The following is an 18164-nucleotide window of genomic DNA, read 5'->3' on the forward strand; positions in this document are numbered from 1 at the left end:
TTGGCCACGACTGGACCTAATGGTCAGGGGTCCCTTTCCCTTAAACTAGAAGAACTGGACATGCAATTCGAAAATTCTCTTTGGCTGATCTTCTTGGATCCTTTGTGCAAAGTAGAATGGGTAACACTGTGTGGGCAGTGGGGCCCCATTTTGCTCTAGGAGGCCCTGGCAAATGCCCAACCTTGCTCCCCTCTGGCCCCAGTTACTGCTGTTAATTTCTACATCCAACAATGTCCAGGGCACATATTGTGTGTGGCATCAATGTCCCACCTCACAATGGAGAACCCTCCATGCTCTCACTAGTACAGTGGTGCCCCGCAAGACGAATGCCTCGCAAGACGGAAAATCCGCTAGACGAAAGGGTTTTCCGTTTTGGAGGTGCTTCGCAAAACAAATTTCCTATGGGCTTGCTTCGCAAGACGAAAATGTCTTGCGAGTTCCTGCAGGGTTTTTTCCCTTTCCCCCCCTTTTTCCCAAGCTGCTAAGCCGCTTATCAGCTAAGCCGCTAAGCCGCTTAAAGCTGATCCTGCTTTGCAAGACAAAAAAACCGCAAGACGAAGAGACTCGCGGAACGGATTCTTTTCGTCTTGCGAGGCACCACTGTATGCAAGTGGAACTCCTTCTGATGTAGTTTGAGTGCTAGAGACTGTGGCATGGAACAGGGCCTGCCCATACAGCCTCACAGGCCCTTCCATATCACCTTTCAGCACACACAGGGGGCTGTGTGACACACTCCCCTCCAGAGTAAACCAAGCAAAAAAGGGATCTCTGCCCAGAGATGCTTTCGATCTGACTTTGCAAAAGACGGAACAACAGGAGAGAGTGGAAGTCAGTGGATTTGTTCAATCTCTCCTCCTCTTTGATTTGTCTGATCTCGCTCTCTTCTTCCCTGCATGATTTCTGCCTGGAAAAGGCTGTCACCAACCAGCTTAGCACAAACAGGTAATGAAATGGACAAACTTTGGATGTTTGGATATCTGAATCTGGTGTGTATAGTGAGGTTTGGGCATAATTATTTATGTTTGGCTAAGTACATTTTCACATAGCGAGCAGGTAAAAGCAGAACCTTCAAACTGCACACAACAGGCTAGGATTGTATCCTCTAAGACCTACCTTTTGTTGAACAGCTAATTAAATTGCTATGGGTTTTCTTTTTTCTTTTTTTGATTTGCAGCTGACTTGGAAGGAAATTCCCTAAGACGCAGGGATAAGAGGCTTAGCTTGAATTTGGTAAGTGCAGTACTGTCTTACACACACACACACACACACACACACACACACACACCCCCTTATTTAGCATGGTTTTAGAAGTGAACATTAACAAGAAATTAACCAGCCTATGCTGTCTGATCAATATATAATAAATGGTTACCCAATCCAATGTAACAAAATAACAGTTATCATTTTTTCATATGTTTAGGCCAAGGTTTCCCAAACTTGGATCTCCCAACTGTTTTTGGACTACAATTCTATGGTTGCCATATTTCAAAAAGTGAACATCCGGACACAAAAGTTGAGCTCCAAAAAAAGAATTAAGTTCTTCCTCCCTATTTTTTAGGAAAATCGCCAAAAAATCAAAACTTCCTATATAGGCTGCCATAATGCCTGGGATTTCCCAGACATTTCAGTTGCTTTTCATAAATTTCACCCGAACACTATTTTCGATGGACAAATCTCGGCTATGTCCAGGAAATTCCAAACCTATGGCAGCCCTATACAATTCCCATCATCCTTGACCACTGGTCTGGCTAGCTATGGATGATGGGAGTTGTAGTCCAAAAGCTGGAGAACCAAGTTTGGGAAACACAGGTTTAGGTTGCAACTCTGTGCCCACTTACCTGGGAGTAAGCCCCATTGGACCAAATGGGCCTTATTTCTCAGTATGGTGGCAGTGGCTCTCCAGGGTTTCATACTTTCTCAGTGATGTCTGGAGACCGAACCTGCTGCCTTTTGCATGCAAAGCAAGTGCTCTTCCGCTGATAATTTAATTAATTAATTAATCAATTAATTATCCCTTCATGCAAGGATCAGAGGGTGGTTTACAATTGAAAAATATGAAATAAGGCTGAGGATATATCAAGGGCTCTGTCCTCCTTCCACTGTCTGTTTCTGCCAAGGATGGTGCAGTCAAAATGTTGCAAATTCAAATCAAAGATAATGAGAGAGAGAGAGAGAGAGAGAGAGAGAGAGAGAGAGAGAAGGAATTGCTCCATTACATACATACATACATACATACATACATACATACATACTGACATGGTAAAAGCTAAACCAAGGTTCTTCAGCCTTCGGACCCCAGATGTGGTTGGACTACAAGTCCCATCATGCCTGGCCATTAGCTAAACTGTCAGGATTATGGGAGTTGTAGTTCAACAAAAACATATGGTGATTGATTGATTGATTGATTGATTGATTGATAGATATAACCCCAATCTGAATTGGACTCACACAATGAGAGGACAGGAATGGAGTGTCCAGAAAGAAGGACTAGGCGTAGAATACAAAACAAGAGCCCTCCATGTTGCAACATTTTGTTGGAAGCCCCAACTGTCCATAATATTTATGTGTTAATTCGTTTTCCATTCCACATTTCAAAAGAGGTCTCTGGGCAGTTTACAAATACCAACAAAAAGGAATCGATGTAAGATATACAATGCCAATTCCACATTCAGAATGAAACAGTATTAATACCAAGTTTATTGTAATAATGATCACAATAATTCCACACTTTAAGTATGAATGGAAGGGATGTAGCTCGGTGGTTAAGCATCTGCTTTGCATGCAGGTTCAATCCCCGGCATCTGCAGGTGGAGTTGAGAGAGATCCTCGTCTGAAACCTTGGAGAGCTTCTGCCAGTCAGTGTAGAGGATACCAAGCAAGATGGACCAATAAGGCAGCTTCCTCTGTATGTTGTTCTAAAGTAACGTAATAAATTAAATATATTTAAACAATGTACCATATTTACTCGAATGTAATATGCACCGTTTTCTGTCCAAATTACTTTCTGAAAATTAGGGTGCGCATTAGATTTGATGGTGCCAGCAAATACTTTTCTGGTTTCAAGGTTTTGAAAACTGAGGTGCGCATTAGATGCGATGGCATTTGCCTAAATATGGTACATTAGTAAGGCAGCTAAAAACCACAAAAGCAAATTATATACATGATTCAGGATTATATACATGATTCAGGTAGGTAGCTGTGTTGGTCTGACACAGTCAAAATAAAATTTAAAAAAATTGTCCAGTAGCAGCACCTTAGAGACCAACTAAGTTTGTTCTGGGTATAAGAAGTGTGCATGCATATGAAAGCTTATACCCAGAACAAACTTAGTTGGTCTCTAAGGTGCTGCTACTGGACATTTTTTTTAATTTTTTAAATTATATACAAAACAACAAAAGACATCACAATAATAATACTAATACAGTTATTAGTGAGTCATCTTCCTCCTAGTTAGCCCAAGAAATCCAAACTTCCAGTATGCCGTTTTTCAGACTTGAAAAAATATTAGGGTGGAATTTAACCCAGAGCTAAATGGGGTATGCACACAGGAAATGGGGTCTGTTCATGAGGGCCATACAAGAGAGGCCTGGAAGGTTGCATTTAGCTCCCAGGCTCCTCACTCCTGATGCAGGACTCCAGGCTAGTCAGGAGGCTGAACCTGAGAGAATCCTGGGCAAAGGGGAGAGTGGATGGATAGGTCCAAGGTTTGGCACCTGATTTCTGATTTGGAACCCTTCTGTTAACCAACTTTCCCTTTCCCTTTCCCTGTGCTTATTTCTGAAGCCAAGTCGTTTTAGCCCTCTCTACTCCAGCACATCAAATAGTTCCGAGGACAGTTACGTGCCAATGCACCCCAGCATCTCCCCACCGATCCCGGGATCTGACTGCACACCTGACGGCTACATTCCCATGAGTCCAGGCTCAGCTACATTTATCCGCTCTGCAGCCAGCATAGAAAAAATCTCCAGCCCTCTGCCCGAGCTCCCCACAGACCTGGAACCACCTCCGGTCAACCGGGATCTCAAGCCTCGTCGGAAATGTGAGCTTGTCTTTCCGCAAGCTGTTTTTCGAGCACCTCTATGTGTTTATCTTGGGAGTTTCGGGAGTTGATTTGATGAGTCCAGCAAGTGGATATCGGGGACAGTGAACAAGTCCAGGACAAATTCAGCCTAGGGGCATGTCCAGAATACAGTGGCTAGGTCTGCAAGCTCCCATTTTAGTTTTCCACAGTGCCTTCACTGGCATTCTGCTTCCAATTCTGGTGTGAGTGGTGTGAAGCAAGTAAAAGTTGGACTGGGCTGAATGGGGGTTTGCTTGTGCTGCCAATCAGATTTGATGACACCTGCAAACCCTTGTGGGGATTGATGAAGCTTTCCAGGTTGTGGCTGTGCCCTCTTGGTTTGATTTCAAACGATCCATGTGAAAATGGGCCACCTGCTGTCATGGTGATGACAGGAGATTGGCAGATGACTGGCCCACAGAGGAGTGGGGACGTGATCTGCTGCCCAGATCCAGTTTCACAACCCTGAGGTAAGCCCAGGGCTGAGGACCCACTAGTATATGAGGGACCCCCACCAGAGGCCCCTATGATTAATTTGATTTGCTCAAACTTGGAGGTGGCCTTGCAAAGGACAGAACAAACAGCTGACGTTTGAGCAAATACAACGTTCATTGGGTGGGTCACTTGTTATCTACAGGCTTCTCAGAAGTCACTCAAGAAGTCACTCAAGAAGTAGGTGTCTTTGGGACTGCAGTCCTAGTAGTGGAGTTGGAAAGCCAGGAGGTTGGCCTGGCTTTCCAGAGGAACTAAACTGGTATCTGAACTGTGCAAAATCTGGCCTGCAGGAGTGCAGGCCAGAACTATGTTAATATAAATATGCAGAGGTAGATGAGATGGTTGAGGAAAAGGACTAGAGGCAGGAGATGTGGTTGTGGATGGGCTGTTGGTCAGGTTGCAGATGGGAAGAGATGGAGGGGCTTCATTGCTACTTGGTGAACAAGATGCTTAGACCAAGCCTGGAGCAACAGTTATTTAGAGCCAGCCAGGTCCCCACTGGTCGCCTCAAATCACCAGACCTGGCTTGTGTTGATGAGATTGCAGTACCTTCCCTGATCATTAAAAGGGTGGTGCTGTTACCCTGGAAAGATCAGACCAGTAACTCCTGCGGCCTGTGAGCTACTTTGGAGTAGCAAGAATATTTATTTTATTGCATTTATATCCCACCTTATATCCCACCTTTTCTTTAAAGGAGAACATAGTTCTCACCCTCCTCAATCCCTACAACAACCATGTCGGGTAGGTTAGTCTTAGTGGCAGTGATTGATCACCCAGTGAGCTTCATGGCAAGTGGGGATTTGAACCCTGGCCTCCAAGGTCCTGGTCCAACACTCTAACCACTACACCACTGTGGCTCTCTAAAGAAATTAAGGAAGCTCTGCTACCTGGGTCCACAGTATGAGCCCCCTGATGTCATAAACTTCCTTTCTTGGAACTGCTTCCATCCTGTTAAGTAACCGGCTACCCACACAGCAAGTTTACAACCGGATCTGCCCCTGTCCTTGGCCAGCTCTGTGGCAGTAAGAAGTCTTCTCTCTTTAAATCTTCAGTCCGACCACCTCCGCTGGACCTGCGAAACCTTTCCACCATCCGAGAACATGCTGCCTTAACCAGGACGTGGACTGTGCCTTAGTAAGTGGGTGTGAAACCTGCCCCAACAATTTTTTTAGGAGATTGGTCTTGGCAGATGGTTGGAGGAACTATTAAAATAGTATCCCTGGATCTCAGTATGGGGGGCATTTACCTAGTATCTTGCTGTGCTGTATGGTTCATGAATGAACAGCTTACTGCTCTTTCACCAAACAGGTCTCGCACATACACTCATGCCTAATACACACATCACAAAGCAGAGGTAAGTCAAAATAAGTACACACAGAATACATTTTTTAACTATAATGTCATAATATGTTTGAAGAGGCATACCAAGTCAAAGGGCATATAGGGTTTTTCACACTTAACTTTTTCTGGTGGCATAGTTGCTCCCTTTGGTTTTCTGTTTTGTTTTGTTTTGTTGCATTGCATACTGCCATGTGACATTGTTATTATTCAGCTACTATTTCAGAATAATGTACTGAAAAAGAAAAGAAAATTTTCTTCTTCTTCTTCTGCCACATCAAATCTCACATTAAGTTTTGGTCTTGAGGCCAGAAAGGACATCACCACACCTGATTTATACCCAAACAATGTTACTATAATTCACTTAAGCTGTGGTTTTACTTGCAGAGAAGGAGAGCAAGTTTAAACGGCCAATGTTTATCTGCCTTTTATATTTCTAACATACTGCCTCCACAAGCTTCCGTACTAGTAACAAACACAGCATGTATTATTTGCAACTAAATAGAGCCAGTATACAATCCTGGAGCATAAATTCCACCTAGGCTGGATCTAGACACATCAAAGAAGTGTTTTCAGTTAAACGAGTTGCAAATTTTGTAAGAGAAATTGGGTTGGTAAAAATGGAACTCCACAGCGCCATCTGGTGTCACAGTATTAGAATGCATAAACCGCATCTAAAGCACTTCTTCTTTGCCAATGTAGCAAAGTTCCTAGTCTGTGTGCCTGATGCACACATCTGCTTAGGGAAGCAACTGAAACAATCATTTCTGTTGCTAAACCCATGTAAGGCATAGGTGTAAGATAATTCACTTGAAGATAAACTTTCTAGAAGGAAAGGGTAGTGGTAGAGTTGGGAAGAAAGGTGTTTCCCTGTGACATGGAAAGTAATTTGCATGCTGTTTAGTGGACAAACTCCAAATATTCATGATGTACACAGCAACATATGCAATATATGGCCTATTGTGTCATTATAATGCTCAACCTCAAGTCAAAAACTACAAGTCCTGTGTGAGTGCCTGGAGGCGGTTGGAGGATGGATGGCGGCTAATGGATTGAAGCTGAATCCTGACAAGACAGAAGTACCGTTTTTGGGGGACAGGGGGCGGGCTGGTGTGGAGGACTCCCTGGTCCTGAATAGGGTAACTGTGCCCCTGAAGGACCAGGTGCGTAGCCTGGGAGTCATTTTGGACTCACAGCTGTCCATGGAGGCACAGGTCAATTCTGTATCCAGGGCAGCTGTCTACCAACTCCACCTGGTACGCAGGCTGAGACCCTACCTGCCCGCGGACTGTCTCGCCAGAGTGGTGCAGGCTCTAGTTATCTCCTGCTTGGACTAGTGCAATGCGCTCTACGTGGGGCTACCTTTGAAGGTGACTCGGAAACTACAGCTAATCCAGAATGTGGCAGCTAGACTGGTGACTGGGGGCGGCCGCCGAGACCACATAACACCGGTCTTGAAAGACCTACATTGGCTCCCAGTACGTTTCCGAGCACAATTCAAAGTGTTGGTGTTGACCTTTAAAGCCCTAAACGGCCTCGGCCCAGTATACCTGAAGAAGCGTCTCCACCCCCATCGTTCTGCCCGGACGCTGAGGTCCAGTGCCGAGGGCCTTCTGGCGGTTCCCTCATTGCGAGAAGCAAAGCTGTAGGGAACCAGGCAGAGGGCCTTTTCGGTAGTGGCGCCCGCCCTGTGGAACGCCCTCCTATCAGATGTCAAAACGATAAACAACTACTTGACATTCAGAAGACATCTTAAGGCAGCCCTGTTCAGGGAAGTTTTTAATGTATGATATTTTAGTGTTTTCTGGTTTCTATGGAAGCCGCCCAGAGTGGCTGGGGAAACCCAGCCAGATGGGCGGGGTACAAATAATAAATTATTATTATTATTACATATTTTTGCTCTTGTTCATAGAATTTTGAATAGAGCATTTTTTGCATAGAAAAGCAGACTATGTTTGATGAAGGGCCATTATTATGTGTGTAAATTATAATATGTTTGTATGATGTTCAGATAACATTTTAAACCAGGTTTGTTTAAGTCTTAGTGGAACTTGATATTTAAAATCCTATATAGATTCTTAAAATCTATTTTATAATTTCAGTTTTTTAGAAAAATCAATCCTTGCTCTGAAAATTTGCACTTTTTGCATTTTATGCTAAGGTTAGCAATATAAAAAATAAATAGGAAGCTGACTTGACTATTGCTTGAAGATGACATTTCTAAGATCAAGTGTAGTGTAGCTGTGAATGTTGAACAAACATCAGCCCAAAGCAAACATCATTTGATACACTGATTCGGTTGCACTGTTTTTGTGAGTTATGGGCAAATAAATTGTGCTTCACATGTAGTGTTGACCCAACCTTGTTTAGTTTTAATGACGTTTCTTTTAAACATTAGCATTCCTTACAGGAAAATTATTTATATATTGTCTCATTCCACAGGGAGACTGTAAGCAAAGTTTCTAAACAAACTTTCAATACAAATTCTGTGGATCTCATCCCTGCTTTTTAAGAAGACAAGAAAATGTTTTTCTTTCTTCCGAAAATTAAATTGGCTTCAATTAAACAGAGAGATTTGCATCATTCTTGCTTTAAGACAGCACATGTCTTTGCAAGTTCAGTGGTGATCTTTGGAGCAGGAATAACCAACGCAGTGCCCTCCAGATATTGTTGCACTGCAGCTGCCATCACCCTGGACCTTTGGCCATGCTGACTTGGACTAAAGGGAGTTTGAATACAACAAAATCGGGGAAGGGCCATAGCTCAGTTTTAGAGCATCTGCTTTGCATGCAGAAGGTCTAAGTTCCAAAACCTGGAAGCTCCAGGTAGGACTAGGGCAGAATCCTGTCAGTCATTGTAGGCAGTATTGAACTAGATGGACCAACATTCAAATTTGGTATAAGGTAGTTTCCTATATTCCTAATATCTGGTGATCACTACATTGGCTATCCCTACCTTGAGGGGTTCCTGCCTTTCTCCTGGCACCCCAGGGAGTTTCCTTAGTAAACCAGATTAGGTGGATATGTAGTTATTCTATCTTCACAACTGTTCTGCTCCAGCGGATGACTCCAATGGAAAGAGCATTCTGGCTAAAGTAGGGGGTTCATGGAAAAAGAGGTCAGGTTCCTGCAAGCAGCGTTAGTTGAGGCAATGCAGGATTGGAATGGATGGCTCCATGTGAAACTCCAGCTAGAGCAAATTGTATTAGCGCATACAAAGAGGTCAGGCCAGAGTTCAACATCGTGTTCTTACAGGATGTTATGGGAAGCCCATAAGCAGGACCTGAATGCAACAGCAGTAACTGGCATCCGTTGTGAATGTTGCTTCAGCAACAGATAACTCATAACTGAGTATTTAAGTGGAGGTTTATCTCAGCCAGGGTGGTTAGCTCTGCCCACAATGGGAGAAGCCTATTTAGTTAAAAAGGCCTTGCTTGTTTCAGCAGCCATTTGAGAATTTTGGTTGCAGCTACAGAGTTAATTCAGTATATTTCAGTATTGTTGTAAGAAGCAGTAAGTTTGTTACCTGTTCCTTCCACTTCTTCTCCCCAGCCTATTTTCTTCATTCTCGCACATACATACATACATACATACACATAAATAAATAAATAAATAAATAAATAAATAAATAAATAGTGTGTTTATGTGTAAAACACAGGAATATATATTTCTATCAGTATTAACTGAGCCTAAATATCTCAGACATTACTTTCTGAGAAATGTTCTGCTTTCATACCATGGGGCAAAACACTGGGGAGAGAAGTAATATCAGGAACATAATTCTAGATGGACAGAAGGTGAGAGGAGAAAGGGTTAAGAATCCCTTCCCCTCCTCCATACCTGTGCTCCAGCTGATTCTTCATGGCACCTGCTTTTCAATTAAAAAATCAAGTCCTCCATAGACTTTTCACCATCTGCTTTTGGGATGTTCAGCCTTCCCCAACTTGTTACCCTCCAGAAATTTTGGGCTACAGTTCTCATAATCTCTGACCATTGGCTGTTTGTGCAAGTGCTGATGGGAATTGTAGTCCAGAATGTCTGGAGGGCTGGTCTAGTTTACCCTGAGATGGCTTCTGCTCCAGTTCTGCTTGTGAGTATGCAATCTCTCTCTTCACGCCTTCTTTCTTGACCATTTAGTAGCCATTTAGCTGTGGATGGTGGCACATCATACTGATATTGTAACATCATACCCACTGCGTTGATCTGTTCCTCAGTACCTACTACTGGTCTACCAGAGGAGGGGTAACCAGTGTGGTGCCCTTCAGATGTTGATGTAGTGCAAAGTCCATCACCTCCAGCCACCGTGGTCAATTGTTAGGGATGATGGGAGTTGTAGTTCAAACTAGGAAAGCGTTATTGTTGTTGTTGTTTCTATACAGTGGTACCTCGGGTTAAGAACTTAATTCGTTCTGGAGGTCTGTTCTTAACCTGAAACTGTCTTTAACCTGAAGCACCACTTTAGTTAATGGGGCCTGCTGCTGCTGCCGTTGCGCCGCCGCTGCACAATTTCTGTTCTCATCCTGAAGCAAATTTTGTAATCCAAGGTAATATTTCTGGGTTAGCGGAGTCTGTAACCTGAAGCGCATGTAACCTGAGGTACCACTGTACTGTTATTTCTATCTGAGGATGAAAGGGCAGTTTGCAATATAAAAACACAAAAATACATACCATAGTAATAAACAATAATAATACCCCACCCACCAACCCAGTTTAAAAGGCCATAGTTTGTTTAATGAAAGGCATGGGAGAAGATGAATGTTTTTGTTGGATGCCTAAAGATACGTAACAAAGCACTACTTTTGCACACTTGAAGATCTGTTCTAGAGCCCTGAACCAGCTTTGTAAGATGCTTCCATTTGCATTTACCTGATAAAACCAGGGGGTGCTTGCCCCTGAAGTTGGTAAAAAGATGGGACAGTGAATAAAAGGATAAAGTTCATTGATGAACACTGGAAATATCTAGCTTGCCAGCTTTCCTCTTGAGATCATGTCTTGAGAACTTGTGGTTGGTTTGAAAAACATTACACAGACATATCTGGCAATGGATTTGGCAGCTTTTTTTACTTTGTAAGAGGACTGAGTAGCAGACATTTCCCATGTGCAAATAACAAATCTTTTTGCAGATGATTCACGGTGGTTGCAGTTCCTCTGCATATAGTTGCAGTAGCTAATTAATTTGTTTCTGCCTCCAAAACTGTTGCTAGCCATACAGCAAGACAAGTGCTTAGGCCCCTGATGTGATCGACCTTTGCCTCTGTTTATGCTCCTTCCTTGACCATTCTTTGATGTCTGCAGCTTTCCCATAATGCCATGGCGGCCATTTTTACTGTCAAATTCGATTGCAGAAATGACTAATTTCCCAAGAGGACACTGATGAGATTGTAACCTCCTTTGTTAGCTAACGTAACCTCTGTAGTGTTGCTGGGCTTTGGGCGGGCTTATTCCCCACACTGGGCAACGTCAGGTTTTGGCTTGGTTTCAGAGCATCTGTGAAAACTCTTCTTTGACTTCTCTTTTGTTTGTGTTTTGGGTTTCCCCCACCCTCCTCCTCCTCCTGCACTAGCAATCGAACAAGCTTTATCTCTCCAGAAAGAGACTGCATTAATTCAGCGAGAGTATTTGCCAGTTCAGTTTCCGGAGAGGAAGAAGAAAGTTACATTCAAATGGTAATCATTTTCATGCAACTCTCCTTTGACAAATCATGTGAGCGGAAAGGCTCAGAGAAGTCAAATTTTTCAGCCAAACATGTGGCAGGGGCTCCCCTTTGCCCTACTGAAGAAATTTAGTGCAGGCACACAAGGGCCAATTGACACAGTGATAAGGGAAGCCTTTTTCCCATTCCTACAGATCTCCGTTGTTCCCACAAGTGTTGGTGGCACATCTCCAAGCAATCTCAAACATATACATGGTGATTTGCTGGAGGCAAAGAGAGAACCTCAAAATTTTCCCTACCATTTTTAGACAAGAGCATTTATGGAACCCCTTAAGAGCGTACAAAACTCCAGGGAGATATGTTGGGGAAAGATTGTAGCTTGATGGTTGAGCTAGTGTTTTATGTACAAGAGATCCCATGTCTTATTCCTGTATTTCCAGCTAGGGCTGGAAAAGAGATGCTGCCTGAAACCCTGGAAAGTCATTGCCAGTAAGTGTAGATAACCTTTCCCCAACCTGGTGCCACCCAGATGATTTGGACTATGGCTCCTGCACGGTCAGTCATAAAGTATGCTGGGAGCTGTAGTATAACAAGCGGACCAGGTTGGGGAATAGTGGTGCAGACGTACTAAACTAGATAGACCAGTGGTCTGTCTCTGTATATGGTATGTTCTGAGCCCAAACACTACAAGGAAGGATTGTAGCACAGTAATAAAAGTAACTGCTTTACATGCTGTGGGGCTACATTCTGTCCTTACTATCTCCAAGCAGTGTTGGGAAAGACTACCAGAAACCCTGGATAGCCACTGCCAGTGAGGGCAAAACAGGGGTAGCCAATGTAATGCCCTCCAGGTGTTGCTGGACTACAACTCCCATTATCCCTGGCAATTGACCATGCTGGCTGTGGTTGATTGGAGTTGCATTCTGACAGTATCTGGAGGACAGCGCACTGGCTACCCTCAATGTAGGAAACACTGAGGTACAAGGGCCAGTGATCTGACTTGGTATAAGGCAGCTTCCTATGTTCCTAACATTTTGTTATCTTTTTGCATTGTACAAGGTTAGCCTTCCCCGGCCTGGCACCCTCCAGATCATTTGCAAGGGGCATACCTCCTAGCAGAACCCCATAGTTCAAAACTTCTGGGGAGCACCAGGTTGGCCAAGACTGCAGTCTATGCAAATGTTTCCCTTGAACAACAGAGGTGCCTTAAATGGCCTGGTGAGAGCCGGGACGAGAAGGATTGGGAGCCGTAGAGATGTTGAAATAATATGGAAGCTGCCTCTCTTGCTAAAGCATGATCATGGTTGTAGTGCAGGGGTGGAGAACCTTTCTCGCCCAATGGGCCAGTTCTTTAATTCCCATCTGCACAATATACCTGTGACAAGTGGATGGAACCACCCACCTGTCAAAGTTGGCTACTGGGGGTGGCGGGAGGTAGAGGCTAAGCAGGAATGAACAACTTGTGCATCAGCTGATGGGCTGAGGGTTCAGTCCTTTCTTCAGCAATCAACCCTTTAAGGAATTTGGCATGGACAGCCAAACTGAGCAAGCTTGAATCCCCTCCTCACCTATCAGTTAGTGGGTAATCTACTTTCTGCAGCAATCAAGCCTGCCCATCAGCCCTAGTAAACCAAATTGGAAAACGTGGTGAACCAATATGATTTGTGGGCTGAAGGCTTCCTGCCCCTGCTGTAGAACATGAGGGAAAGGCAACACACAAACATAAAACTTTTAAATTTGTTGTCTATAGGTAACACACACACACACAAAACTTTTAAATTTGTTTTGCCAATGCCTGTTTCTTCATTTTCTTATGGTCATGGTTCATTCTCAATAGGAGCAAGCAACATCTCCATGCAATGGAGCATTCCAATGGCCAAAGAACTTCAGCCTTGATTATTTAGCACTGGATTTTAATTCCGCTTCTCCGTCTCCTGTACAAAAGGTAGGCCTTGCTCACAACAACTTCTGCTGCCGCTCCCTGACATCAGTAATAAAAATTAAATGGTGGCATGTAATATCCAATACCTGCTTCCTTTTTTTCACAAGTGAGCAGAGTATTGTTAGTGCTTCTTTAAATCAAGGGTGGGGAATCTTGGGCCCAGGAGCTGAGTGTGGCCCTCCAGGCCTTTGTATCTAGCCTTTGGAACTCTCCCCAGAACATACTCCTCACTGGCTCTGCTTCACACCCTAAATGTTTTTGCCTGGCTGCCTCTTGCTTGCCTCCATGGAAGTTGAAGAGGGGTGCGAATATGAAGATTAAATTCACATCCCTTGCTCTACCAACTTTTGCCTCTGACCCTGCTTGCCACTGGCATGTGGTCCCCAGAAAGTCACCAAAAGGGTATGCTCCTCTTGAGCTGAAAAACATTCCCCACTCTTGCATTAGAGGCAATTCTCTGGGATCAAAACCCACTCCAGTCTTGCCTGATCAAGAGCTTTAACTCAGAGGAAAACCATTTCCCCTTCATCTCAAGGTGAACATATCACTGTATTGCACTTTCCTGTGTCTGCCTGGCCTGTTCTGGGCTGTGTGACAAGGTAGCAGATGGGGAATTATGTCTGAAACCAGTAGCAAGACAACAGGCATGCTTGCTTGCTGATGTCACCCCTGGCTTCAAGGTGAAAAAAGAAATGCCAGCTAAGGTTGGAGAGGAGGGGAAGAATTGACAGAAGCCCAGCTGTAGCTGTGTTCATGTTTTGCACATCCTCACGTATGTATGTTTGTTTGTTTGTTTCATTTCCTTCACCTTGGCAGAAACCTTTCCTCTCAGAAGAACAAAGAGTGGATTATGTCCAAGTAGATGAGCAAAGAACTCAAGCTCTCCAGAACACTAAGCAGGAATGGACAGATGAAAGGCAATCCAAAGTTTGAAGAGAGAAGCGTTGACTAGCTTGAATTTGCACATTAAAATCCAGGAAGTTTGGATGATTCAGCAGGGGCAGTGCAAAGCAGAAGTCTCTGGCATTGTGAAATAGAGTGGTGGTCAGCTGCTTTCTTTAGAAGCCACATCTTTTGGGGGTGGAAGGAGCACATCAGTGAGAGAGGGTTGAGTTGTACTATGTCCAGATCACATAGTCACTGTCATCTTCTCAATCCCTCCTTCCAGTAAGGACCTGTGGTACCATTTTAACACCTGAATTTGGTCCTCTCTAAACACTTAATGGGAACAAAAGTCTTGCAATGTCACATGAAACACTGCAGTTACTTATTTCTGTTTTAGATATATGTATATAAATGTATATATTCCTGCCTATTTAACAGATGCTGCATTTACTGTAGTGTCTGGTACTGACAGGTGTTTGAGAATAAGGGCTAAACATTGGAAACAATTTAAAAACAAACTTCTTTTTTTGCAGGGGTGGGGGGAGTGGGAGTTGAGGATTTCCCTTAGTATAATATGTTTAACTGTCATTCATTTATTGAAGAATGTAAATAGAACTTTGCACTGTTGACAATGGAAATAATTGTTCCCCTCTTGTGCTCATCATGCATCATGGAAAACTCACATCCACCACAGTTAATCTTGCCCTACTTTCGTGGCCACCTTTCCATCTGATGAGCTCACAATGCATTTGGGGTTTTCCTTTTCCTTCTGTTATGACCTGTGCTGCAAGGAGTTGCTTCCAACGTAGCACAAGCCCTACTGTGCATCCTCTCACTTAACTGAACCTTTCCGAAAGAAATCAATGGAAGCAGCAAAGCTACTTCTTCTTTCATGAAAACAAAGCCTTGACACAGTCAGTCAAGCACCAGAAAGCATTATCTACACAGTAAAGGAAGAAAATGGCATTGAAATACACAGGGATAGTCATCTGGCTTATGGATCTCAACCAGGGCATTTGTCCCAGATGGCAGAGCAAGGATTTTGCTCCCACCGTTGATGCTAGGAAATGACTAGAACAGACTTGCTAAAGCCTTTTAGCAGTAATATATTTCACTTCACATTTAGCCTTCTTTTAATAAAAATAAATGAGGATATAGCAACTGTTGGGGGCAGTGGTTTGCTAAATTGGGACTGCTTTAATGTTTCAAAGGGCTTTCACTCCCCCAGTTGCCACCTCTCCCTCCTCATCCCTGCTGACAGGGCTCCTTTGTTTATAACAGCTTATTAGCAGGCTGAAATTGAACCAATGAAGCTTTCACTAATCACTGCTCCTACATACACTGCTGGTTGGATATCTCTTGGGGCCGGCTACAACACTGCTGCCTGTACAGACACTGCCAATAAAGAAAAGGGTAACTGCCAATAATTAGGTCTTGCAAACAGATTCATTTCAATGAGTTGCTTGGTAGGGGTGGGCAACATGTCACCCTCTAGATAGTCATGGACCAGAACTCCCAGCATTCTTGACCATTGGCCATGCTGGTTGAGGTGGATGGGAGCTGGGGGTCCAGCAACATCTGGATGGTCCCAGATTCCCCATCTCTGATGTTAGCACTGTGCAAGCTCCCTGTCCCTCTTTCAATTCAAGACACAATTCAGTTTGGATCAATTCACACCCAACATCCAAATCAAAATTTGGAGATCCGAATCTTCAGTCCTCAGAGAGGCATGCATTCGGAAGCCAAAATGACCACAATCCTCCCCCTAAATGCATGACATTTGAATACATGGTAGCTCCTCCAGAGAGGGTTTCAGATAGGTAGATCCAGGGTTTTATGTGCTAGCCACCTTTAAAGCTTGTCCCCTCCCCACACAAATAAAGTGTTTCAAAAGTAAAATGGCCGTAGCTTCGTTTTTTTGCATATAACTGCCTGCAGCTTGAAGACACCTGGTATGAGGTTGCCTTGTTAATAATTGGATTTGAACGTTACTTTCTCCTTGTTCATTGCCCATCTGCAGCAATGGCAGAGAGCAGTGGTGGGATCCAGCCCCACGTCAGAATAGTATCACAGATTGCCTTCAGTCTGACGGTGTCAACACCACCACAGGAACAGTGAGGGCATCAGAGGAAGCATTTCCTGATGGCACTGGAGAGCATATCTGTTGCTGCTCCCCACCCTCAGCATTCCCAACGGAAGAACTCCTCCTCAATCCACCTGAGAACCTCAGACACAAAGGATTGTATGGCTATGGGACCAGGCTTGCACCTGCTACGAAAAACACCTATGCAAACCTAACTAAAAACTAGGGCCATTTTGGGGGAGGGCATAAGGGAAGTGTCACTGCCTAAGTAACAAACACTAAAGATACAGACAATAAATGGGGTTTTCATTTTTTTTAGAATAAGATTAGGATTGGGAAAGCATTGTAAAGCAAACAGGTATGTAAGAAAGAATGCTGGTATCAACTACAGTGGTGCCCTGCAAGACGAACGCCTCGCAAGATGGAAAACCCGCTAGACGAAAGGGTTTTCCGTTTTGGAGGCGCTTCGCAAAACGAATTTCCCTATGGGGTTGCTTCGCAAGACGAAAAAATCTTGCGAGTTCCCACGGGTTTTTTCCGCTCCCCCCCCCCTTTTCCTAAGCCGCTTAACAGCTGTTCCACTGATAAGCCGCTTAACAACTGATCGCTAGAAGCCACTAGACCGCTGTAGCGCTAATCCGCTAAGCTGTCAATGGGCTTGCTTCGCAAGACGAAAAAACCGCTAGACGAAGAGAATCACGGAACGGATTCTTTTCGTCTTGCGAGGCACCACTGTAAAGGCTAACAAAAGACAAGCTGAACAAAACCCACCAAATTTGTGCTGACATTCAAGAGAACTTGCAAAACAGTAAATGTCTCCGAGAGAGAGAGAGAGAGAGAGAGAGAGAGAGAGAGAGAGAGACGGAGGCCTGTAACAGTTCACCACCCTCCAGCACTGTGATTGGCTATTAATGAGCAAAATTCAAATTCCCCTTTCCCCACCCTGGTAGTCCCCTTACATGGCATTGATTTGCAACACTTTGAAGATAAGCTGTCTTGTTTTGGGGAGTGTTTTGCTGTGACTGGCTTGAGAGATGCCTTGACATGTTTCAGGCCTGCTTCAGTTTGGGATCTGTCCAGAGCAGTCACACAGCCTTACATGACATAGGTGGTTGACAAGTTTTGTCATTTCAAGCCATGAAATTATTATATACGTGAGTGTTGGAATGTTGATCAACATAACATCCAGTTGATCAACAGGATATTTCTGTACCATTAGGTAGAGTATGTTGCAGAGCTGCAGTTGTAGAGACATAGGAAGCTCTCTTATACTGAGTCTATTTAGTTCAGTATTATTGACACAGATATGGCAGCAGCTCTCCAGGATTTCAGACAGGACATATGCCCAAACCTACATGGAAATTCTGGGGGTTGAACCTGGGACCTTTCACATGCCAAGCAACTGCTCTCCTACTGAGCTCTGGCCCTTCTAATGCATTGACCGACTAGATCAGGGAAGGAAAACTGTGTCCCTCCATATTTTGTTGGATTCAACTCCCACTGGACCTGACAGTTGCCCATAGTCTCTGGGGCTGACGGGAACTGAAGTCTCAAAAATACCTGAGTGCAAAAGCTTTCCCATACCTGGACTAGATGAATCATTTATTCCAGCAAGAGTTGTATGTTCCGTTTCTTTCTACATAGACCACCTAGTTCAGATGCAGCATGTCACTTAGTGGTGGCTGGTGCTCATTGGGACTGGCAAGGCG

The 18164-nt window shown here is 44.0% G+C and overlaps 1 protein-coding gene across 6 annotated transcripts in view; it reads left to right on the plus strand.

The window, feature by feature from the left end:
* Positions 1–16271, plus strand: part of GAB3 (GRB2 associated binding protein 3) — an 87096-nt gene extending 70825 nt beyond the window's left edge. For 4 of the 6 annotated variants that reach the window (XM_083722280.1, XM_083722281.1, XM_083722282.1 and 1 more), the window contains exons 5-11: positions 1175–1230; positions 2786–2905; positions 3784–4039; positions 5608–5689; positions 11456–11558; positions 13383–13490; positions 14304–16271. In XM_083722280.1, coding sequence (XP_083578406.1) covers positions 1175–1230; positions 2786–2905; positions 3784–4039; positions 5608–5689; positions 11456–11558; positions 13383–13490; positions 14304–14420 — 842 coding nt within the window. In that variant the 3' untranslated portion in view covers positions 14421–16271. The remainder of the gene's footprint in view (positions 1–1174; positions 1231–2785; positions 2906–3783; positions 4040–5607; positions 5690–11455; positions 11559–13382; positions 13491–14303) is intronic. The other 2 variants (XM_083722284.1, XM_083722285.1) reach the window with 1 other exon arrangement.
* Positions 16272–18164: the final 1893 nt, after the last annotated feature.

The sequence above is a fragment of the Podarcis gaigeae genome (assembly GCF_964106915.1).
Source record: "Podarcis gaigeae genome assembly, chromosome: Z".
Taxonomy (NCBI): Eukaryota; Metazoa; Chordata; class Lepidosauria; order Squamata; family Lacertidae; genus Podarcis; species Podarcis gaigeae.